This window comes from Embiotoca jacksoni, unplaced genomic scaffold, assembly GCF_022577435.1.
Source record: "Embiotoca jacksoni isolate LCO1_2020_lvr unplaced genomic scaffold, fEmbJac1.0.p SCAF_1, whole genome shotgun sequence".
Lineage (NCBI taxonomy): Eukaryota > Metazoa > Chordata > Actinopteri > Embiotocidae > Embiotoca > Embiotoca jacksoni.
In genome coordinates, this window is record NW_027185229.1 from 4,801,583 (window position 1) to 4,826,587 (window position 25,005).

At 40.7% G+C, this 25,005-nt stretch overlaps 2 protein-coding genes across 2 annotated transcripts in view; one reads left to right on the forward strand and one right to left on the reverse strand.

The window, feature by feature from the left end:
• Window positions 1-674: 674 nt before the first annotated feature.
• On the reverse strand, window positions 675-14,759 carry pusl1 (pseudouridine synthase like 1). Its single transcript, XM_069157551.1, has 8 exons — window positions 14,241-14,759; window positions 14,095-14,155; window positions 13,128-13,315; window positions 8,216-8,365; window positions 5,950-6,120; window positions 2,151-2,205; window positions 1,755-1,917; window positions 675-799 (listed from the first exon to the last, which is right to left on the reverse strand). Exons 1-8 carry the CDS (start codon window positions 14,294-14,296, stop codon window positions 759-761), a joined length of 885 nt encoding a protein of 294 aa, XP_069013652.1. The 5' UTR covers window positions 14,297-14,759; the 3' UTR covers window positions 675-758.
• Window positions 14,760-15,633: 874 nt separating this feature from the next.
• The window catches only part of LOC138203044 (arf-GAP with coiled-coil, ANK repeat and PH domain-containing protein 3-like), a 51,035-nt gene continuing 41,663 nt past the window's right edge, over window positions 15,634-25,005 (forward strand). The window contains exon 1 of the mRNA XM_069157566.1: window positions 15,634-15,905. Coding sequence (XP_069013667.1) covers window positions 15,859-15,905 — 47 coding nt within the window. The 5' untranslated portion in view covers window positions 15,634-15,858. The remainder of the gene's footprint in view (window positions 15,906-25,005) is intronic.

The following is a 25,005-nucleotide window of genomic DNA, read 5'->3' on the forward strand; positions in this document are numbered from 1 at the left end:
CGGACCTGTGGTCGGTCAGTCTGAACCTTCTGCAAACCTCATCTGGCTCCCAGCGACACAGAGAAGACTGCCGGTGGCGGTCTGGTTTTAATGGACTGTTTATGGACAACTTGCTGAAAAATCACTCAACTCAACGAACAGATGCAGCCAAAATTGGAAGGAAGTGAAGCGACGAGTGTGCCGAGAATCGACGAGAATGGCCTGAAGATTTGGGGGGGAAAGGAGAAGCAGTGTATGCAGTTTTATTTGGACAACTGGATGTATACATTATCAGTGAGAGTGTGCACTTTTGTTGAGCTGTGATGTAATGCCACTGTACGAGAGAACATGGACACAAAGCAGTTTTGGCTTTAGAACGTACCACTCTTCCCCACATGTTGTAGACCTTGTTTGATCATTTTGAGAACCTAGAAAACCCAGTTCACAAATGTATATGATGCCTGACCGGGCTCAAAGTGAGTTGTCTGTTGTAACCTGAAGGTCATGTGTAGACAATGATAGGTTCGAGGTGTGTGGTCTTCTGTAGCTGAGCTGCGTTCATGGACACAGTTATGTACTCTTAATATGTTGAATTAAAAGTTCATCTATATGTAGTCTTAATGCTCATTTGTACAAGTGTGGACCACTGATTCAAAGTAAAGCTGTTGGTAAAAAAAAAAAAAAAAAAATCTGTGTACACATAAACACAAGCTTTATTACATTGATTTCATACAGTAATATTGGAATATATTAAAATGAATTGAGGTATTCGAGTAGAATTAATTCTTTGAGTTGCCAGTGGAGGAAAAAAGCTGCAGGTCTGAGGAGGCAGAGACAAAGAGGTAACTCACACGTGCTGGTAGGAAGATTTACACAAATCCTAACAAATGGGCATTTAATACTGATACTACAGCGCTGCAACCTCAGAACTTAATTTATGTCTGACTTCTATGAAAAACCTCATGGAGTCAAAAACTAAACTGTTTTTTGCTTCACAATATTATTTCTGGCAGATAAATGTTGAAAGCAACTAGAGACACCAGAGGGATGTGCGCATGTTGTGTGTTCCCAACAGCGGATTTCTCTGTGTTTGCGCAACATTGAAATTCTCCACAGCAGTGATTCTCAACCTATTTCAACATCAAATTAAACTGCGTCCACAGATGGTTTGATTTTCATGAGAAGAAGATTGTGCAAAAGTCTGCGGTTCTTTTTGCCTCTTTGCTGTCTTGTCAGTGATCCTGTACAGGATTTGTCATGTGGCCCACAGAGTCCTTTACATCTCTGAGGCAAACACTTGCCCTCCAACTTATTCTGCAACACATCTTCATACATTATCAGCTGTTTCAATTGAGTTATCCAACTGAATGGGCTGAATTGTTTGACTACAAGACTTTAAGATAAGATTTTATTTAAATTATTATCTTGGTATAGGAGGTATTATTTGATATATTTATTAACTAGCATCAGGTTTGAGACCGGCCCCTCCCTGCAGTCTGAATATGAGTCCAATAATGGGTATATAGTGGAAAAATGAATGGCTTTGTGATGTGATACATTTTGATATGTTTAGTATAGTGCATTGGGTAAACTTGACTTCATGAGAGTAACAGTGTCGAACTATGCTAACCAAGCAGCTGGTAATTACTTGTATACAATGCATATAATACTATTCTGACAGTATAATTGGATAACTGAGATGTTGGGGCGAAGCCGATTCACATTTTGTCTGACTTCTTCCTACCCGAGCTGTTTGTTATTCAGTCCTTACTCACCCGTCTCTCTGTAGTCCACCCTGGTGAGGAAGAGGCCGTGGGCGGGAGCAGCCAGACCCTGTGGGTAGGCCAGAGAGTCCCGGGCCTCCAGTATCCCCTTTATCTGGGGCACTGAGAGCCGCCCTTGGCCGACTGCCACCAGGGCCCCCGTCATCCTCCGCACCTGCAGCAAAGGGCAACAGAAACAACTTTCATATACACTGAATTCACCACTAAAGACTTTGCATGTCTTGGACATTTAATGGTCCCTTTATGCTGAATGACCGTTATTTGTGATGCGTGGGTTTTATTCATCACCAGCAGATGGTGCTACTTACTCACAACAAACTGCAACACAATCGCACACAAGTTAACATAAATGACACACACATTTTATAGGAATGAAGAGGAACTAACCTGCTTATAGAGGAAAGATCTGCTGGTAAAAGTCAGCTCCCAGAAGGGTATCTCTCTGGAAGAATAAACCAAACCCAGTGTTATGTTCAGTATTTATACAGAAACGTCTTTAAGGCACGTTCACGACACTTCTCATGAAATGTGACATTAATAAGAAGAAGCCCTGCAGGCTGGAAGTCTATTTGGCATCACTAAATGTGCAAAAACTATAAAAGGTTAAATGTTACCATGGGGGTAACAGTGTCGCATCGCAACCAAAACAGTATCTTGAACGGTTGTCAGATGTAATGTGGGATTATTCAGTCCCATAGGAACAACTATACAGTAAAGGAGCAGGGTGGATCAGAAAAACACCTATTTTTGCAAGAGAAAAATAAATAAAACGGATGACAACAAATAAAAATGTTTCCTTAAGAATGTGCTTTCGCTGTACCTTACCAAACTCTGAAAACAAATCTTTTATTCGAACCGTAAAAGAATCCTGTCTCATGTCTATTATGTGTAAAGATGCCTTTATCTCTCTTTTGTTCAACATTTCAATTCAATCCCCGTCTGCGTGGACGGAGTCGGAGGCAGATAGATATTCATCAGATAGAGCCCGGGACTCTCCTCGTTCCACACAATTGTTTAAATGTCACTGAAAACGCCACTGCAGTTTAGGCCCAACAGGATTATGTGTAATGCCATAGAAAATAAAGAATGCCATAGAAAATATAAATCTTTTCCTGATTTAGAGCACCCTTATTTCAACTCCCTGACTTTTACAAATTTTTTTTTATTTATTTTGGACAGGAAAGCGTGAAAAGAACAAACAGGCACATGGGAAGAATTGGGTCAAATGCAAATTTAACTCAGCGTTTGCCGTCTGAATACATTTGAAGAGTAATAAATGTGGAGACAGATTTATATAGCAGGCTGTTATCTCATGGACTCTTTGAGGTACAGTATCTTCAAATTAGGATAAAGCATGGCTGTCTCATGTTGTCATATGTTGTTTATTTGTGTGTCTGTTTTAATGAATAGGAGTAACGTGTAACATAAATGTGCATAATGTAATGTCTGGTGTGACATCTAGTGACATCTAGTGTGATCGTTTAAAGGGTCAGTGTGTAGGATTTGGCAGAAATGTAATATAATATTCATAATTGTTTTCATTAGCATACAATCAACTGAAACTAAGAATTGTTTTTTCCGCAGTGTAGATTCACTTGCATGCTTGGAAAGGGAGGGTGAGGTGGGAGGTGTTCAGTTGATTTTGATTTGATACACTTTATTAATCCCCGAGGGGAAATTTCCTCACTACAGCAGGGGGGCTCTCAGGGGGGAGCTGCTGCAGCAGGCTGCCACTAGCGCGGCGCCAGGTAACCTGACCTGAGGTGCATGTTTTTGGATGATGGGAGGAAGCCGGAGAACCCGGAGAGAACCCATGCAAACACAGGGAGAACATGCAAACTCCGCACAGAAAGGCCCAGGACCGGATTCGAACCCGGAACCTTTTTGCTGTGAGGTGGCAGTGCTAACCACTGCACCACCGTGCCGCCCCTTTTTTCTAAAGTCTCAGCTGAATGGATGACAACTGAACTGTGATGAGACACATTATTTTTTTAATTTATTTTTTTATTTTATACACTTTATTAATCCCCGAGGGGATTGCAGTTGGTTGCAATATTTAACCTCACCACTAGTTGACACTAAATCCTACACACTGCTCCTTTAAGATGTGTTTTTGCTTCTCCGGTCTCGATATACAAGACTATTTTGAGTTATTGGTTTTACTGAGATGGACGGCCGGTAGGGTGAAACGATAAGTCAAAGTCAATTTAGTTTTCATAAACTTACAGATAAGTTAGTTTATGAAAACTAAATTACTTTTTTCAGAAATGTTTTAATAAAAGATAAATTTTTCAATCAACAAGACTTAAGAGGCTGCATGCTAGCACCTTTCTGGGGTTGTATTTACGCACAGTGGTGCTTTTTGCTACATGCTAATATTCTCATGCTAACATGCTTGTGATTACAATTCTAACCAAAAAAATAGAGAAATATATCCACCGAAGTGAAGTTTTTGGTGCAGTTTGTTTGTTTGTTTGTCAGCAGGATTATGGAAAAACTAGCGGCTTGATTGTCCAGAAATGTGTTGGAAGAGTGTAACCAAGGAAGAGCCCATTGAATTTGGATGGGTTCGTAATCACAGGCTGGATTCACTAATCATTTTTCACTTTCATTAACATTACGAGTTAGAGCTGTGGCCGACTAAACGCCACATGTTCAAATCCTGTAGATGGCAGTAGAGTTTAATAGTGATAAAACATACAAATCTAGACATTTGATGACTATCACAGTCCACATTCAGCAGTAATCCTCTGGGATACACATGCACTTTCTCAAACTTAATACAGTTCGGCTCACGCAAATGGAAAGCTGTTCACTTGTGTATGAAAATGATATCAACAATTTTAGGAGGGAAAAAGAAATAACCAATTTTTTTCTGTGTTGAAAGAAGACCAAAGAATTCGGCTACATCTCCCTGTTTTAGGATCAAAAATTGAGTTCAACGTTTGGCTGTTCAATAATTTATCACTCAGTTTCTTCTTATTTCATCCCTGTTACTTAGAATAGTGACCCCTCATGAAAAATTAAACACAGCTCAACTGTATGCTTTCAATAGGACCAAAACCTGACTGGTACAAATGTTAGCTCGTATCGGCTCATTCATGGGAAACCTGTCGAGTAAAAAGAGGGAAAAGGTTTTTAGTTTGTTGAAAATGCAACCACAGACGCTTAAGTGCAAGTATGCTCTAAAAGATTTTACAGATCTGTAACCTTGGTGCTCACAGCTTGTTCGTGCACCAAGTGTGTTGGGGTTAAGGGACTGTGTGGCATTTACAGACTGCTAACAGTCTGCCCATGCCCATATTGTGCACCGTATTTTCAGGGCAAATAATGAATGCCCATGAAAGTGGTATTTGGCATGCAGAGCGACCCCCATGGACGTGTAATCTCTCAAAGCCTGCGCGGCCCTCTCTCTGCTTCGGTCTTCCAGCACTCGACCTTTCCATCTCTGCTGCGGATTAAACTCAACCCTCATTGTCTAAAGTACTTAAACCTGCTTGACATACAATCACACGCAACACATTCATTAACACAAACAATGTTTAGATTTTGTATGATCGAACAGCTGGACGTGTTAGCTCGTCGTAAGCACTATTTCCTCTGTTACATCTTCTGTTGTTTCAACTGTAAAAAGCGCATATTTTGTAGTGACATTTTTTTATATAATTTTACAAGAAGGAGAGCAAGGAAGCAGCTACAAAATATGTTAATTAGTGGGCTTCAGAGGTGTTGATGGAGAGGATTTAGCGAGCCCTCCGTTTCCAGTCTCTGCGCTAAGCTAAGCTAAGATAAGTGGCTGCTCCAGATCCATATTCATAAGACTGCATGAGTGATATTGATTTTCTCAACTAACTTTTATCTTAAATGGATTTAGAAGATGTGAGTCTGTCTAAAACGTTGTAATTTTTTGGTGTTAAACATGCAATAACTAAGACAAGTTGTGAGCACAGTGTTCACATCGTCATTTTTACTTTGACATGGCGAACGTGTGGGCAAACATTTGCTTATTTACACATTTAAATTGTAAAATGAGACGATATATATCAATGATTTGTTTACATTTTGTTGTGCTACCCCAAATTCATGCAGCTTCAAAGTGAAAATTGAGACATTTCTGAAGTCAGCAGATGTGCAGACTCCCGTTAACCAATGCGATTGGGCTACCTGAATATATACTGTAGTCTACCTGTGGAAGTGTGCACGTGCAAAGGAGTTTCCAGGCAGCACGGTGACCACGTCCAGCGTCTTCACGGGGCTTTTAAAGGGCATGTCAGAGTTGACTGCCCTGAAGCTGCTGAAATCATTAGTCCCGACCAGCAGGGTGGCGGCTTCGCGCACGGCGTCCACATCCAGTTCCCTGATGAGAGACAGAATTAAAAGGAAGGAGTGAAAAGGGACCGTGAAAATAATTCATTTTAAGAACAGGAAAGACGTGAGTCTGAGATCAACAGACTTCCTAAATCTGAATTTGCAGGCTGACTGTCATACCGCCACCAAAGTGACCTTCCTAAACAGCGAGGTCGGGCGGAAGCGCACACATTAAGTACAACCTGTTTTCAGGCCTCTGTGTTCCTGTTTTCAAAGTAGAATAATTTATTGGCAGACTTATATAATATGAAGATTCGGAGGGACAAAGCCACATGAGATAGCAGAGCATGTCGCCAACCGGCTCATTTAAGGGAGAGCGAAGCTCCGTGCTCAGATTCTCTACAGTGTCCTGCTTCTGTCACTGCTTAAATATGATCTGACAGAGAGGGATGCAGGCAGAGATACAGAGAGCGGGAAAGTGAAGGAGGGAGCTGAGTGACTCACAAATTAAATACTTAAAGCACTGATTTCAGATCTTGAACGCAAATTAAGATGCTCAATGAATGTCAGACAGCTCGTTAAGTTTTAACTGTTTACAATCTATCCTTCCCATGTAAATGTTTAATAAGAAAATCAGGTTGGAGTATACATTTTGCCAATTAGCACGCTAACATGCTAACCAAAGATGGTGAATTTGGTCAATATTATATCTGCTAAACATGTTATCAGGCCGCTGTTAGCATTAGCATCAATGTCTATGTAGCTCAAAATGCAGCTTTAATACACTATTGCAAAGCTGCTGGCCGGGCATTTTTGTTATTATTATTATTATTATTATCTGTAATTAACTGGCTAATTTATGTCAATCTGTATTTTGCATCTGGACTTCTTTTAGTTTCTTGATGACATTTCTTTTTTCATCCAAACGTCTTCTTCAGTTCAGAACTGAAAAAGCCTGAAATTATTACTTCATCAATTTATCCGTGGAGAATAGAAATGAAAAGGCAAGACAATTAAGTGAAGAGTTGGTTGACATAATAACAAAGCGACAAATATTCTACAGTTCACGCTTCCCAGGTGTGAACATTTGCTGCTTTTCTCTTTGTTACATCTGTGTGCCGGGCATTTACTGAGTTATTTTCTCATATTTTATTGACAGAACAATTTTTAGTTAAAGGTGATCGAAAGCCGGGTACTTACCAGGAAATATCCAGACATAATTATATCAGATATGAAGAGATGGCCATCTTTTCAGTAATTTCTAATATTCTGCTGCAATCTGATTCACTATTCAAACAATCTTGCAAAAAAGCGACATCGTCTGACTCGTATTTCTTGCAGTGGGAGAGATGACGAGGGAAAGGCAGATCAAAGAGAGAACAGAGAGACGCTCAGGGGTGGAACGACGAGATGAATGCTGAACATGAGAGAGGGGGGGGAGGAGGGGGTAACGAAGCCGAGACGCCACAGAGAGAAATTAGGGAAGGGAATGCAGAGCGATAGAGAGGGGGAAAAAAAACCAAGTGGAGAGATGGAGAAAGGAAAGGAGGAAAAAAAATAACACAGTCAGGGTAAAAATGCGTGGGTGTTGTTCTGCATGTGTATAAGCCCGCAGCTTATCTTGCCCTACTTTTCCCCCAAAAAAGTGTAGAGCGAGGAGCAGACAAATGCTCAAACATACACTCTCTGAAATGTTTTCCTTCATGCTCGCTCACAGCTAAAAGAAACATCGTGGAGGCTTCGCAGCCTCTCGCCGTTACATCTCTTTCCCTCTTCTCACTCTGTCCACCCTCTCTCCTTTCTCTCCTCCTCCATTGTTTGTTTTTTTGGGATGTCAGCTCAGATAAAACACTTTGTTTGACTGCCCCTAATTTGTAGTTCCGGTATGGCACATGTGGATTATTCATGTGTTTAATGTGGCATTGTTTCTCCAAGGCTTGACGTGAGTTTATTGGGATTCTGTGTAGTTGTAGTTGTGCGTGTGCGTGTGCGTGTGTGTGTGTGCAGTTTGATTGAGCTTCACTCTGAGCTGGATTTCTTTTTTTTCTAAGGGGAATCATCATGCGCACACACACTAAAAGAAGAAGGATACGAAGACATGAGTAAATGAAGGGAGGCCTGGTGTATGGACCGAGATAACTCACGTGTTGCGGAGGTTCCAGCACAGATCGCAGTCAGCGAGGGGAAGGAGAAAGTGGTGGTGGACTCCCAGCGCTATTCGGTACACGTAGGTCCGAGACTGGGCACGGTAGCGGGCATGGAAGTCGTCAGGAACACGGCGGGCCTGGGTGATCCTAGAAAAGAGGGCAAAAGAGCAGTTGCAGTGAAAGCTAGGATCCATTCAGGTCTGAAGACTCTAAAACAGACGTCTAAAACTATAAAACGCAGTAATTTCTAATTTATAGAACTCATCAATAAAACATGCAGCATGTTGTACACAAAGATTTTCTGAGTTTTGGTATAAAATAGTAATTTAAAAAGTAAAAAAAACAATGTGGCGCTCCCCTTCTCACAAAAAAATGGGTTTTACAAATTGTTCTCTTCACTATTTAAACATCACAGTACAGAATGATGTACGTGCAGGGTGGAACACTAAATGCATCTGGTCAAAGGGAAAAATATCTCTGAGCTCACCTTAAATTTCAGTTTAAAGTGTGTCTCAGAGCTAGTTTGATGGCCGAGAATGAAAAGTGATATACAAGACATCTTTCACTTTGAAATTTGAAGTCATTGTCTTTTAGTTTGATGGCTAATCATAGTTCAATAGTCAACTCTCACCAGTGTGATGTGCAAACTTGAAGCCTACATTGAACATACATTAAGAATGAACAGTGATATACAAGACATCTTTAATTTTATTTTATTTTGAAATAAAAAAAAAAAGATTTGCATGATAAGAGATTCTGGATTTTTCAGTAAAGGAGACATAGATGTTATTTTAAGAATTTGTCACCAGACAATTGAACTTTCCTCACTTTCAACACAAAAGGTATTTTTAGACATCTCTGAACAAACCTGGAGCCGATCTTTAAATATCTGAAGTCTGGAGGCTGTTTGGACCGAAACTAGACAACAAACCTTACTGTATTTCTTCCTCCGATTGAATCGCTCCCCAAAGACAGATTTTGTTAATACTCTCATTTGTACTGCCAGCTAGAAAAAATTGTGTATAAGTCATTGTCCAAAATTGCAGTTTTTTTTTTTTTTTTTTACACAAAGGCACTGTCGAAGCCCTAAAAGGGCTGCCAAGAGCCCTGAAAAGCCAAGCACTTATAGTTACACAGTTTGCATCATTCACATGCTGAGGCTCTTTGATGGGTTTCCAGCAGGATAACACGGGACATGCAGGCGGGGATGGATGTCATAACTCTGGTGCATTTCATGTATTCATGATGCTGGGTTGACATCTTAAAGTAGCCTGAAGCATGTCACTGGTATTTCTGATAAAACCTCCACACGTAAAACTTATTTACTCACTCTAATCTACAATGTGCAAATTGTTGATGCTGAAACAATGAACTTAATAATACTGGGTAATAAACCCTAAAGGATTTACAGAGGCTTTGAATAGAAACAGGGTTTGAATATTTTGGGATTTTCAAACTATTCAAAGGAGAGCTGAAGCTAATACTTCACTGTGGTGCCAGTCGTCCTCGTGTCTGATGCAACAGCAATTATGAAAATGTCTCAATCCTTTAGAAAAATGTACTGGCAGTATTTGACAGAAATCGACTATTTCTGCTGAGTTCACAGACGGTGTTGGGCAAATCTCTCCTTCTTTGCTTCCCTCTAATGTGAAATACCTAAATAAAGCACAGGTACATCAAAATATTTCACGAGTATTTTAGTAATTGTCCTTAGTTGCTGTCCACCACTGTGCACTATATTCACCATATACACCAACCTAGATCGCGGTTTAGTGTTCAGGTATTTGCTATTAAGCACTAACAACATTGAACTACTGATGGGAACTTTAGCTTTGCAGAAGTTCTGGACTAATAAAAACTTTGACCTGATGATGACACTCGTCAGGGGGATGGATGTGGTTATTACAATTCATCATGGGGATGGCATAAAGGTGTGTAACAGATTTCACCTTTATCCATCCAATATATGATCAGTTATTTCCGTCTCGACTACGATGGTCGATCAACCAGGTAAACTGACATTACAAACACTGCGACTGCAAGCAGGTCCAATAAACGTAAATCAAAGCTGCTCTCGCTTGCTTTACAGTACATTCAAGCTCTTACTGAAAATATAGCGATATTAATTATGTTTAATAAAACATTTTTCCAGTCTTTTTTTTAATCATATACAATAATGCTAAAACTATATAAGCTAAAACTCCCGAGGAGACTTTTTTTATTCCACAAGGAGCCCACGAGACTTAAAGCGAGATTAGCTGTTTTATATTTTTGAGGAATATTTTTTTTTGTTCAAATGATCTAAATTATAAATAAGCAAAGTAATGTCATTAAATATCTGGTGTCCTTGTCATTCTTCGTAATTCCACAGGTAATGAAGACAGTAGAGTGTAATAATCAGGCCAGGATGCAATAATTTAAACTGTTAACACGTGGGAATTTCCTTAAAGCTTTCATATGTAAACTGAAAGAACAAAGAGCTTGAGCCAGCTGCAGCAGAGTGATTGTGACTGCACAAAGCACGCTGGCACCCGACAGTGTTGGTCCGCACATGTTTGTGCTGCACACACACAGCACACTGTCAGTGCAGCCATGCATTGTGTGTTAGAGAACATGGGAGATGACAAGTGGTGGTGGCATATAAGCATGGATATATGTATGGAATTACGAGAACAATGGCACATCACATGTATGTGCCCATGTGTGTGTTTATTTCAGTGTATATGTGTGTGTGTGCACAACCAGAGAAACTAGGTTACGTTTCCAGGGGAGGAGATTGTGTGTGACACGTGGCAGAGGAAACCCTTGCGTCTGCCTTCAGCGGCTGCTCCGATGTGAAGTGACAGCCTTCGCTTGGCCCCCCAAACCACACACACACATCAAATTTTCATAAGGAGTATACGAAGCGCGGCCTCACACATTTGGGAACTGGGGCATTGTGTGGCGTGGCACCATTCTTGCTATTCAGCACTTTCCCCTTATGGGAAGAGGACCGTTCATTTCAGGCTAATTGAGGCCCGTTTTCACAGCAGCACAGAGGAGGGAGTGAAGCACCAGCAGGAGGAGATATTTTTTACAGTGGGCAGTCTATGTTTAAATCTCGCCTTGGCTCTCCATCTCAGGAGGCTGCAGACCAAAAGCTACGATCCGGGCATTGCACTATGATTGTTGCTGTAACAAAAACTGTGTGCAAAGTGAAAACCTGATTTGGGGTGTCAAATCTGACAATGTTTTTTTAGTTTTTATGACAGATTAAGAATTAAAAAAAAAATACATCCATTCAATCTGAATATATGGAGTGCGTTAGTGCATGAACATTGCTGATGGTTGAATCTTTTAATAAAGCAGTTACGAGGTGATAAATGACACTGTGTTATTAAGTGTCTACTGAAACCAAAAAGTATGTGTTTGTGTGTGTTTGTGTGCGTGAGTGTGTACTGAGGGATGCAACAGACCAAAAAGCAGAGCAGGGATAATCCTTTCTAACCTTCTCTCTGCAGGTTTGGGGATTAACGGGATGCTGGGAGCTTCCCTTCCCTCCATCCCTCTACTTCTCCGAGTGTTTCCCAAACGGCTCGCTCTGTTTCACACACTCATTCTTCACCCTGTGTATCATGATCCGTTTTGTTGCTCTAAACTTTGTCTTTTCGGCACCTTCTCTCACCTACTCCCTCTCTCCCTTAGTATCCATCCATGTCTCATCCTTTGTGTCCCTTTGCTTCTCACTTTTTCTCTCTTGGAGCAGCCAGAAAAGCTGCTGACTAAGCCAATATACAGTATGTATCAGAGGAGTTTACACCACAGCAGTCATGAAGGACTATGGCTTTGAATAATGCACATATGCGTAATGAAGGGATTACGAGTAGGAGATGATGAAAAGCACAATGAGGAGAAACGAAGAGGAGACAGAGAGGATTCATATTAAACACTGTCTGAAGATGCCTTTTTTCATTTAAATGCTCAACAGGTGAATTTGTAGCATTTCACCAAAGCTACATATCACTCATATACAAATCACTGATGAAGCTGATGTTTAGCTCAGTCGAGCTTCTGTTTGTAATTCATTAACAATGATACGTCCTCTGGAGATGCAGTCTTTAAAGGGGTGTATGCATACTTGTTGTGTACCCTGAGGTTTGATTCAGTGCAATTATCTTGTGATTTAGAAGTCACAATGAGTAAATAAATTCAAATTTTATCAATGAGATAAAGCACAGAGTTTCTCTCTAAAAGTGAGCTAAACGTTAGCTAAACAATCAGTTTTATGGAAGAAATGTTTTGTAAAATCACAAAGTTTATATGAACTTAATGAAACCAGAATTTCATTTTAAAGCCTTTGTGATTATAATCAGGCAAAAATATTGTCAGAAATAGTTTCTATTTACCAATTAACTTCATAAAGTGCAGTACTAAAAATAGATAAAAATTGAAATGGTATCAATATTTGGTCTGACCACCCTTCTCCTTTAAATAAGGAACCACTTTTTCCAGATACACTTGCACAGTTTTTCAAGGTGTGTTGTTCTAAGAAGGTCACACCATCAGTTGCAATATGGTCATTCTGCAGAATGAATATGGGACCAATCAGGTGTCTCCTGATGGATGCAAGAACCTAAACAGAGCTGCTTTTCGGGCCATCACTGGATTTACAGGTAAAAGTGGTGCCATGCACAGAACTATAAAATTACAAAATAAATTGTTCAGCAAAGCAAAAAATAACACGTCTTTTTTTATTGTCTCATTGTTTAATAAAATGTCTCATTTGATCTCATGTAATAGAGAGATGAGGCACACAGCTTAGAGACGGCACACTAAAAGTCTTAAAAAAACAATCATGACATACCTTCCATGACCTCAGCTGCTCAACTTTTGGGATTAGTTCACCCTCATCTGAGGAGCCCTGACTCACCTTATTTGCTCGGTCCTGAGGTGGAAATTGAGAGCTTGAACAAGGACGTCTTCAGTAAACGGTGCCTTGTCGTTCTTGCGTTGGAGGTCAAAGTGGGCGGAGTTAGAGAGGGCGTGGACACCTGTGTCCGTCCTGCTGGACACTGACAGAGATACTGGGTTGACTGGTTTCAGCCTCCGGATCGCATCCTGCACACAGAGACATATAAATAGTTCTTAAAAAAAACAACCTCTTTTGAACAAAGTTGCTCTGCAGAAATATAATTAAACAAAACAAATAACAGCATAAAGAGAAAGTAGAATCAGTGGAGAGCACATAGGAAATCAGGGTTGGTGATGAGGAAAGACATGCAGTAAAGGTCCCCAGCTCGATGTGAACCAGAAACATGGTTTTATGTGGTTTATGGATAACAGCTCAACTCCCACAAGAACACTCCAGAGTATTAGGTACTACTGAAAAAATATAAGGAATCATATGCTATAAAGAGGAATTTTGTCCGGGTCTAATGTGACACGGTCACCTACATGCAGACTGATGATCTGAGATATTTACTGTAACCACTGAGAAAATAAAAACGTTCGATATATATTTGTCAGAAAACTCACCACAACCAGCACAAAGCCATCTGGTTTATGTTTTAAGATCCCCACATACCACAAATGTAAAGTTGACAGTGACTCAAGTGTTTCTTTGTCTTACGCTTAAGCATTTATATGCACCACATAAAAGTGATTTGAGTCAAAGACAAAACTTGAAGTGATCTGGATCGAGTCATGCATCTGTCAGTAAAGTAAAGGATGCTGCTTTTGATCAGGAGATGAGAAATGTGGAGGATGTGAGGTCGGGATCAATGAAACCATTCAGCTGCTCACTGCAAGAGGAACTGACTCACACAGATACAAAGCAGATCAGGATCGTTTCAAGTGCTTCAGCACGTCTGAAACTTGTGAGTTAAAACGCAGCCTACCTCCAAGTGGTCCTGGACTCCTTTCCTGCCCAGCTGATGTGAAGGCACTTTCACCACACCGCTGCAGAAATAATCATGATTTAACCAAATGATCATATTAAAAACACAGATTAAAAAGTCGCCCCTCCTCTCGCCCTGTAACATACCTGTATTTTGTTCCTACGTATTGAAAAAAGATGAGGTACCGCGCGCAGCTATGCATGGTGTCTCCAATTGTCTCTAAGCATATTGCACGTGTTTAAATCAGCGATGAATCACAGCAAAACGTTTTTTTTACGGGTCCGAATTTAATATGTGGAATGTGGATGTTTCACAGCCAGAACAAAAAGATGGATTTTCGCAGACTTCTGGTGAAGTAGAATCCCCACTTCCAGCTTCCCCAGGGGATATAAGCACGCAGGTTGGTGTGACACTTTACTTTTAATTCAATAAAACTAACAGACGTCACGTGTAAAATACGCACGCTGTGACAAGCTAGCATGTCTGGCTATCGTTGGCGGCATGTTCGACCACACGCGGACTGACAACTCGATTTGTGCTTGTATACTTTCAGAGAAGTGACATGTATGTTCAGTGCAGCCGCTACAACAGCAAACCTGAGCATTAGGTACAAGCAAAAAGTTTCTTTTTCTGGATGTTTGAGGAGAGCGTCCTCAGAGGTTGTGCTCCTGTTTGTCGCCTGTTGATTACGTCACTACGAAGGAAGGGGTGTGTGCCTGGTCGCTCCAGCCGCTAAACCATCCTCCTTAAAATCATTGAAGCCAGATACTGTAGACATTTTGAAGATGGGTCAGCTGTGAGTGGGCAAAGACAGTCAACAGGAGAAATCAGGGGAAGAAGATTTAAGATAACCTGAGTAGGGAAAGGTAGAAACACGTTAGCCTCTTATATGAGTGCTCTTTTATTTCGTTTCATTGCAGCATTTTAGTCAAATGCAGTCTAAAATTAAAACCTGATTTCCTTGATGAGCGTAAAATAAACTCTGAGATTAGTCTTTCAACTCAATATATTTGTTCTAAAGGCTCAAAATGTTAAAATTGACGAAACTTTTTATGAAACAACTGGGTTATTATCTTAAGATGTGGGCAACATTATTGATAGTCAATAATTGCTTGTGCTTTTATAAGCTATAGTTTTCGATTGAGTCGAAGCTTATGCAAAATATTTGTTTGTCTCATTCAGAATTTAGTTTTTACATAAACCCAGAAACCTAACCTGAAGCCTTTTTTTAGGCATGGCGTATATATTTAGCCTATTTTAGGTTCAAGTCTTACTATGTTCTATGAGGTAAATTCACAATTAATGAAAAATCTTGAATTTCACATGACTTTACTTATACATTATATAATAGGCCGAAATCATTATGTGCTTCTTTGATTGTTGCATCCATATATGTTGTTCCTCACGGTGTAACACTTCTGAAATTCAAATCTCATGTTTCTATCCTCGTCCCATGATTCCTTGTGTTCCTGCAGGGCTGTTACGGCAGGTTGTGTCTGCGCGGCGCTCTTCCCTCCTCATTCAGTCTCCGAGATGCAGCTACGCCTCTCCTGTCTCGGCAGCAGCAGCAGCAGCAGTAGTGTAGTAGTAATCTGCCTGCCGCGCACCGAGCTCGCATTTTGTGTCACGGTGCCACCGGTAGAAGGGGCGACAGACTGCTGCGCGACAGTGGATACCAGTCACTATCCGCACGGTTCAAGCGACATCCCGCCGCGGGCAATGACATTAGCAGACTGAGGTGGGAATACACGAGAAAACGCAAAAATGACGGTGGACTTTGAAGAATGTATAAAAGATTCCCCCCGATTCAGGTAAGGCTGTTCCTCTCAGGCACATCACAGCGGTGCGCAAAAATGGCACACCTTCTTTTACATGATTTTTTTTTTTTTTTTTTTAAGGGACAGCGCGTTTCGCTCATGCCTAATTAGTGGTGGCATCAACAGGGTAAATGGAGGGATGTGGTGATTAATGTCTTGCACATGTGTTCAACAGCAGGATGGCTTTTGTCCATTTTTCTCTCGTATTGCATTTTTGTTCAGATCTTCAATCATTGCTTGGAATTTCCTTGTCATTTGTTGGTTGGTTATTAAGATATTTATTTGCATGATACATTTGCTGGAGGATCACCAGTGATTCCTCTGTGAGGGTTTGATTTTTGTGCTCAGTGCATGAGAGGAGGGACACTCGTTTCCACGCACGATGAGGATCCATTTTGCTTGAATGTACAATTACAAGTGGTTGTTTTTTTTGTTGCCTCTAATAAGGGGCAGTATTTCACTGTGGTCTTACAATAAGTGAGTGTATAAGGGGATCCCCCTGAGTGTGTCTTGCAGCATGGCATTCAGTTTGGGTGCAGTCTCTTCATGTGGTCATATAGAGGGCCTGCAGTCACTCTGTGTGTCTGCCTGCATGCTGGAGAGGAAATGCCCGTGCAGCGGAGGCGGCAGCAGCAGCAGCGATGGTGGTGGTGGTGGTCAGGCTGACAAAGAGGCAGCAGGGAGAGGAGTGCAGGCTCTCTGCAGGTCCGGAGCTCGTATCTTGGGCTCGTATCTATCTGTTCGCCCCTTGTGCCTGCCCGCTGGAGGGTTGTAGCTTTACTCAGTCCACGTGCCAGTTTGGCTGCACTCCTGTGCAGGCCGATGGGAAAAAAGGCAGAGGAGATTCTAACAACATGTAGGCCAGGGATCCCCTGTTAACTATGTCAGTTAGTTGGCTTGCAGATATGTGGTGGTGTCATCTTCTCAGTGCTTTACTGAAAAGCAGCAGAATGTATTGAATTTGAGAGTAAGCTGTTTTTCTTTCTCCTGTTTCTTCATGTCAGCATCTGTCGCCTGTTTGCTCTGTTTGTCATTTTGTTGCTTCCCTCTCCCGCTTCCTCTCTGTCTCTCTCATACACAACTTGTCCTGTTTGTGCAGTCTTGTATACACCAGACAATACATGTAGCACAGTGAAATAAAAGAAAGATGCTGCAGGAGACAGACATCCAATGTGCTCCTTACACCCAACCTCAGTGATGATGGATGGCTGAGACAGAAGGTCAGGAAGGGAAAGAGAAGCAGCACATTTCCTTTTTTCTCTCCGGGTTCCCTTTCCCATGGCCTTATGAAGTTAACTGGAAAATTACACCACTGACAAAGGAAGCTGATGTTGCTGTTTCCTTCAAACATAGAAAACAAGTACCATGATGAAGAATATGAAAAACTCTGATCACGATGGAGGTCAATGTGTCCTTTCCGTACAGCTGTAGTGCTTCAAATTGATAAATGAATGAAGATTCATTGTTTCTTTCACACTGCTTTAAAGTCTGATCCTGGTTTTGATCACATTTGGTATAACATGGTTTGCATGGAGCATTGAAGACCTTATTTATTACAAGACATTATTAAATTCACAGGACTATTTCAGACTGAACACAGCATGTTGGTCTCAGTTCATTAAGCTACTTATGAGGAAGAGAGCCCAGGTTACTTTGGTTTGTGTAAAGAAACACATTGTTTACTGCAGAAATTGACTAACAGTTTCAAATACAGCCCAGATTTATATCCTGCAACATATACATACAGAAAGAACTACTGAGATTGAAGGGAGCATTGTCCAAAGGGCAAATTTCATGTAAGAAAACCATGCTTTTAGAAACAGTAAAAGTGACGCAAGTGACAGCAAAGACAGAGACGATTATCTTGAGGACATCAAGATCAACTGTCTGGCTCTAAGGATGCTTTGAATTAAGATAAAGTGTGTTTTACCAAGAGGCTCTTTTAGTGTCTAACATCTCCACAATCCTCACAAATCTGAAAGATTGGCATGTTTTTAAATGAGCATTTATTTAAAACAGAAAAACAATGGCAGCAGGTCAGTTGTCAGAGTTTCATGACTTCATTAGGAAATAGAAGACAGTCATTGCAGAATTTTCCACCTCATTGTGCCATTGTGGAGAAACAGGAGCAGAGAACCAGTCCTGTCTGTCTTCCCACACATGGTGCAAAAACAGCTCACACACACCCTCACACTGCAGGTCTGAACTTGTGCAAGTGGTGTATTAGTGCATGCAAGATTGGGTGAGCGTGAAAGAATTTTGAAGGTATGCCTGTGTATCGCTAACACGCGTCTTCTGGTCTCTTTTTCAGTTGTACTGTGCTCTAAACTCTTCTTCTCTGCCCTGCCCCTTACTCACCTGCTGCATCCATTCATTCTTTAACAAAGCATGTGATGATGCCTGCGCAGCGTGCTACTGTATATTATGGTTAGTAATATCTGATTTCCTTGAAGCACTGTGCTTTCAGCTGTTTTCCACCACTGCTTTTGTTTTTGGCCTTGCTTACACTGGGTTCAAAGAGTTTGTCTTGCTTCTGGTTTCATTTCGTTCAGTGAACAAACGTTTGACGGATAAGTCATTGGTGAAGTCATTTTTATATTACAACTAGTTGACTTGAATATGATGTTTCAAAAAGCCATCCTTGGCGTAGCACATTACCAAATCCTCACACATTACTGTTTGTATGTTATATTATCTTCTAACATCCCTGAACAAACAAGTGTAATGCTGAAAAAAAAACGAATTTGAAAATCATAATAACAGCCTTGATGTGATTATTTTCATGTATCCTTTTACAACCTATACTTAGTCCTCTTATTGACTGTATTGTTGTGATATAAGTATTTATATGCATATGGGTGGGTGCGATCTGTTGCCTAGCAACAGTTGCTGTATGCAAGACAACCGAGAGCTGGGAGAAAGGAGGACAGAAAATTGAACAATGAAAGAGAAGAGATGTCATTATTTATAATTACTTTGAAAGAGAATAATTTTACTGTGATTTTTTTATTTATTTTTTTCAGCTCAAGGAGCAATCTGAGATGGGTTTTTTTGTGTTTATCCTTGTCATTTCTGTTCTGGGACATTACTAAGATTAAAAATAAAAGCAATTAGTAGTGTAATTTATTTGTAATTTATTTATTGTACATACTGTGCATTTTTATATTTAATATTTTACTGTTGTTTTATTGCTTACCTATAATGCTGCTATAGCGGAAAAAAAAATTCCCCTTGTGGGATTAATAAAGTAATTATCCATCCATCCATCCATCCATCCATCCATCCATCCATCCATCCATCCATCCATCCATCCATCCATCCATCCAATTAAATCTATTATGTGTTGTTAATCTCAGTGGCTGTGGTTGTTGGTCATGTGCCAGAGTCTCATGTCGATACCCACTTAGTGATAGTTTCAAGCCCACAGTAGGTGTGTCTCCACTGTGTTATGGTATCTGTGGAATGTGTAAACTAATAACAATCCTACAATACTGAATATGGAGTAGTAGGTGTTGATTTGAGTTCCGGGTAATTTAGTGTGTGTCTACAGCTGGAAGTTTACATATCTGGAGATCCAACTGCACCTGGCTGTTTTCTCAGTCTTTTTCAATCCCACCCACAAAGAGTGTTTAGCGTCAGGCTGTCCTGACAGGTGGAAGGAGTGAGTCAACAAGATTTGAAAAGTGACAGGAAGAGAACGACAAGCAGAGTTGGACATAGTGGATGGAGATGTTCTTTTGTGTTAAAACAGTTCTATTTGACAAACTATCTGCTCCGAAACCACCTAGCGGCTACATTAAATTATAAAAAAAAAAAAAAGGATTTTAATTATAAACTATTCAGATAAACTACAGGGCACTTAAATTATCAAACTAAATAGGATTGTGTTACACTCATTATTTTCATATTTGTGCCTCAAAATTGCCAAACCTGCATGCGAGTTCGCCTCCCATTCAAATGCTCTCTTCAGGTCACATGTCATGTTACAATTTATAGCCAAATATTTAACTGTAAAAATCATAAACAGGTAATCATATCTAAATGGAACTAATGCCGGTTCAAAATTCATCTGGATGATTTCACATGTTCTTGTCATCTTTCCTGCCTCCTGCATGCCTCATTCAAGCTCCACCCCTTTTTCCTCCTTTCCAGGGTCTATACCTAAGCTGTGGTTGCTACGGTTACACGCAGTAGTGACAGACGAGGCCACCACCTGTCAGTGTGTTTTCTTTTAATAGAAGTAGCTATTAAACACCATATTCTGTCAGAAATGTACAAGGAGTGATTATTTGTACTTCTCCAGTTCCAGTTGTTTATTAAATACCATTAAGTAAACATAAATCTTTAGTGTTTAAGAATTTGAGTAGTATTATCATGAAATATATTTTATTTAAAGTCTGGAGAGAGAGAAAGAAAGAAAGAAAGAAAGAAAGAAAGAAAGAAAGAAAGAGAGAGAGAGAAGGAAAGAAAGAAAGAGAGAGAGAGAAGGAAAGAAAGAGAGACAAGGAGAGAGAGAGAAAGAGAGAGAGAGAGAGAGAGAAAGAAAGAGAGAGAGTCCACATTTTAATACTGTATATAGCTAAATAATAGAGGTTTTCGAATCTCTTATATAACTCATTAGTGAACTACATTTGGTAAAAGATTTAAAGGAACTATGTATAAAGTGACTTCTGGCTCCTCTAATGTGAGTTCCGACATTACTTTAAAAGCATCTCTCCATTTATTGGCAGATTAAAGTGCCATTTGATGCTCTAGATATCCGTCTGGTGCCCTGGTTTCTTTTAACTGTCTGGATTTTTATTCCCTACCTGCGTCATCAGCACTTCTAATCCTTCTTTTACACACATCATCACTTTGCTTGTCTATTTAAGATAATAAATTCCTATTGGTCAGCTGCCTGTGAAATGTGTAAATATACATCATGCTGCGTTCTCCGGTCGGAGGCAGGGAAGCAGCTCTGCTGTTGCCAAGAGCGACCCTGGGCTTCGGCTGGCATGGAAACTACCTGTCTCACTCAGGGATGGAGAGACTCATAATCTGTCCCTCTCTACACAACCACACTCTTTCACAGCTGTTTATTGTGTGTGTGTGTGTGTGTGTGTGTGTGTGTGTGCGTGCGTGCGTGCGTGCGTGGGGAGAGCCCAGTCGTATTACCTGCAGAGTAAATGGAACAGCACATGGTGACCTTGAGCAGCGTAGATGAGAAAATGCATAACAAAGTGCTGAATAAGATTACCTGTGGCCAAAGTAGGTCGACATTGATGAACTGCTGGTTTGCTAAAACAATGTTGGCTGGAAAATTTCCCAAGCCGACGCCATGGAAAGATGACGTGCCAGCTTTTAGCTGCACACCCAGATGACCTTGTCGATAACTTGTTTTTGAGAGAACATGTTTTAGAGCCACTGTGACCCTTTGAACTTCACCAGAAATAGATCCTCTGTACATCATCAAATGCTGGGTTAGAAAGATTCCAGACCACTCACATTAATTTGCTCATGCCAAGACACTCATTCTCAACCACTTTCCCAAATGCATCCGCAGGAGATGTGCACAGGCAGAGAGGAAACTGCCCTGCTGGCCTACAATCCCTATCCTCTTACCCTCCATAAATGGAGGTTTACTATTTATTTTTAAAGCTTTCCTCACTCCTGCTTTTTGTTATGCTAAAGCAAACTTAAACAAAATGGCTCTGCATGAGAATACTGTCGTTTCTGTAAACCACTCAGTCCCAGAACCAACAGCAGTGTTTACTGGCAAACACCATACAATGGCAAACAAATCTCCTGCATTTGGCCCTAATCTTGAGGGATTTGCCTCCAAGGCTGAAAAATATCCTTTGAAGGTATCATAAGGTCAAACAATTTATTAATGTCTGTCTTCGTCTCACACGTAGGGAGGAGGTATTTATATGGATTCAATATCTCTATGGTGGGTCTAATACACGAGCAGACACTTTTTGAATCTGGACGACATAATCATATTAAGAATTGCTAAATTAACTTCAGTGTACAATCTTTTGTCACAGTGCACATAGTGGGGAAAACAGTATAGAACTGGACATACCTGACATTGTTGTTTAGACCAATGAATTTAAGCAATTTCAATTTGGAATATTCTATACTTGGATTTGCTATATGAATTTTTGAAATCAGAAAAAGATTTTCAATGCTTTTGCTGTTGTACAAATGTGATGCAGTGGTTGTAAATTAATTTCTAAGCTTTGCCATTAAAATATCTGAAGGGTTAGAGTGCAGTAGATTGAGGATCAGGAAAACAACTCCTAATCATATTATGATGAGGTCAGTAACAATCACCAAATCAGCAAAGCGTTTAACCACCCATTGACCTTTTGAACTCTTCTACCCTGTAAGTGTCTTACAAAAAGACAATGCAGAGTGTCTGAGCCCATAAAAAGAACTGACATCCCCCATGAGTTCACATAAATATTTGAGTTCCTGCTGTGTGTGTGTGTGTGTAAAGGTATCTGCTTTAGTGGGAACACTGGCTGTGAACGGAAGAAAACAAGTCTGTCATGTCAGGAGCATACAAAATTGTGGTTACTTCAAAGGGAGTGGAGTTGTGGTACTTCTGGGCAGGAGGGGGTCCCATTGCAGGGCAGCATCAATGTGGAGTCCAACCATCTAATATAGAGATTTGTGGTGCTTTTGTCTTCCCACCACAAAGAAAAGTCATAAATAGACGGTGGACCGGTTGAACAAAGAAGGCCGCCCCTCCCCGCCCTGGTAGTTGTGTGTGCATTGAATTGATTCCCCTTCATGATGCCAGATAGAATATCATCCTAAAGCAGTTCCAATGACAAACTGCAGAGAGTATAAGGCTGAACTCTGTCTGCAGATGTGTATTGGGTCCAGAAATGTTGGAGTCTGTACTACTTTTTCAGGAAGTCATTTTTTTTTACATCTCCAGAGCTTGCAAGCTGCATTTTTTTGCTCACACAGCATCTTGTGTGGCTACTGAACAGTTTGCTCTGAAATATAATGTGCACAGATAACAGCTGCGCGTCTCTGCTTACAAATCTGGTATTCCTGCTTGCTTGCCTACATTCTTCTCAGATCAGACTTGTTTACGAATATACAGGATGTTTTTAGTGAGATCCAGAGCAATGAGAGCGAAGCCTGATTCTGATTTCCAAAGAATATTAAAGGAAACAGATCTGTTCAGAGTTACGATGATGGGTTCAGCAGTGGAGTCTACAGTTTACGTGGTTTTCATTGTCCTTATCTGGTTTGCATTTGTGTCACACGTGCTCGTGTTTGCCTGCTGGCTAGCATGCAGGCTAATCATATTCTTATATTCCTCGTTCTACCGACTTGTCAGGCACACAGTGGTTTGACATGTTCACGAGAGAGCAGCAGTCCAGCACGTGGACGCTTCCGCGGAATCCACAGTGCAGCAGATTTTCTGCCGCGCTGCCGCACGTGTTGCCGGGGGACTTAGTATGGGACCCATATATGAAATAGGATTATCGGTAACCACACTCTCTGATTAAATCAACTGGATAGCCAACACACCCTATTAGAGCTCACACACTATCAGCCTCTTATCCTGAGAACCTCAATGCAATTTCCTCTTCCATAGTGTGCAGGATATAGAATTATAGAAATGGGTTTGACACAGTTTATATTTGATTGGAGTTCAAAGGACGTGCGAGCCCTCAATCTATCGCGCAGGGGATTTCCGTGCTCGTCGGAAAACTCAATATTTTACCACTTCACGTGTGACTTTTTTCTTTTATCTGTAAGATAGACCTCGGGTTGTTTTAAGACCACTACTGTCCTGTCCTTCTGGTCCTCAAGGTCGTGTTAATGCTGTGGTCTACAGGAGGATACATAGAGGATGCAGTTTACTCTGATTATTCAAGGTTTAAAAATAAGCAGTGCACGGGTGTTTGTCATACATTTAAATTGAGCACATACGCAACTGAGCACACAAGTCTTTGATGCAGACAACTGACCTTTTGCAAAGCCCCACTTCCCATAGTTACCAATATGCCAATATCTTTTAACAAATGTAATGATATAAGAAGTTTGGCCGGGGCTCCAAAGTGTAAACTACAAACAAAATGAAAAGCAGGACAGAGTGTAATGCTTTCCCCACACACTGATTTAGCAGCATCTTGGCAGTGGGTGTGTTGGTCTTAAACACGGCTTTTTCTAATGTAACCTGTATTTTTACAATATAATGATTTTGCTCTTTGGCTGTGTAAATAACGCAGGGTTATGAGTGTCAAAACTACTCCAGCTCCATGCAGGATGGATACCTGGAGAGAAAAGAGATTATTGCTAAAAAACTATTTTTTTGGCGACTGTAACATGCGGTTTACATTAGACCGGAGAGTCATAAACCGGATAGGACTCTGGGTAGCTGTGATTGAACATTTCATGGGAGAGGTTTAGCAAGTGTTCATTTAATCATCACACCTATAATGCCTCGCTGTCCGGATTGAATTTCCCGATTACAGAGCAGTGATTGATGTCTCGGTAGAAAGAGGGTAATAGGCAATTCAATTAAAACTCCTAATTAAAGACATGACCATTTCTCTACAAAATCAGGGACATCAGACAAAGTGAGAAGAAATTTCATAGTGTTGAGGTTTGTGGCCGATGTACAGGTTGTACCTTTGAGCAGCAGGGCGAAAAACCGGTTTAATCCCTGTCGTGAGTTACAAGAGTGAAAAGGTTGGAACAGGTCTCATGCCGTCTCATAGTTCATTGTAAATAACCTGTCTGTGCAATCATTCATCCCCCTGAAATCAGCGTTTGGTGAAGTCCTGCCAAGGCCTGTTGAAACTCAAATCAAGACTATGAAGGAAATTGCCTGCATCTTGTTCCTGGGCTGCTTTCTTCATCTTGTCATTACACAGTATTTTCTCAGCTAGAAACATTTGCCTATCTGTGGGTGTTGTGCCCCGTTTAAACTCTTGTTTTGTCTTGACTGAGCTGCAGATTGCAAGTCTTTTTAAAGGCGTTTCAACACCCTGTTTGCAGGTTTGGTACTTTATGTCAGTTATGTTATTGGTCATGACCGCTGACAGACAAACCAGCAGACTGACTTTTTCTTCAGGTGCGCTCA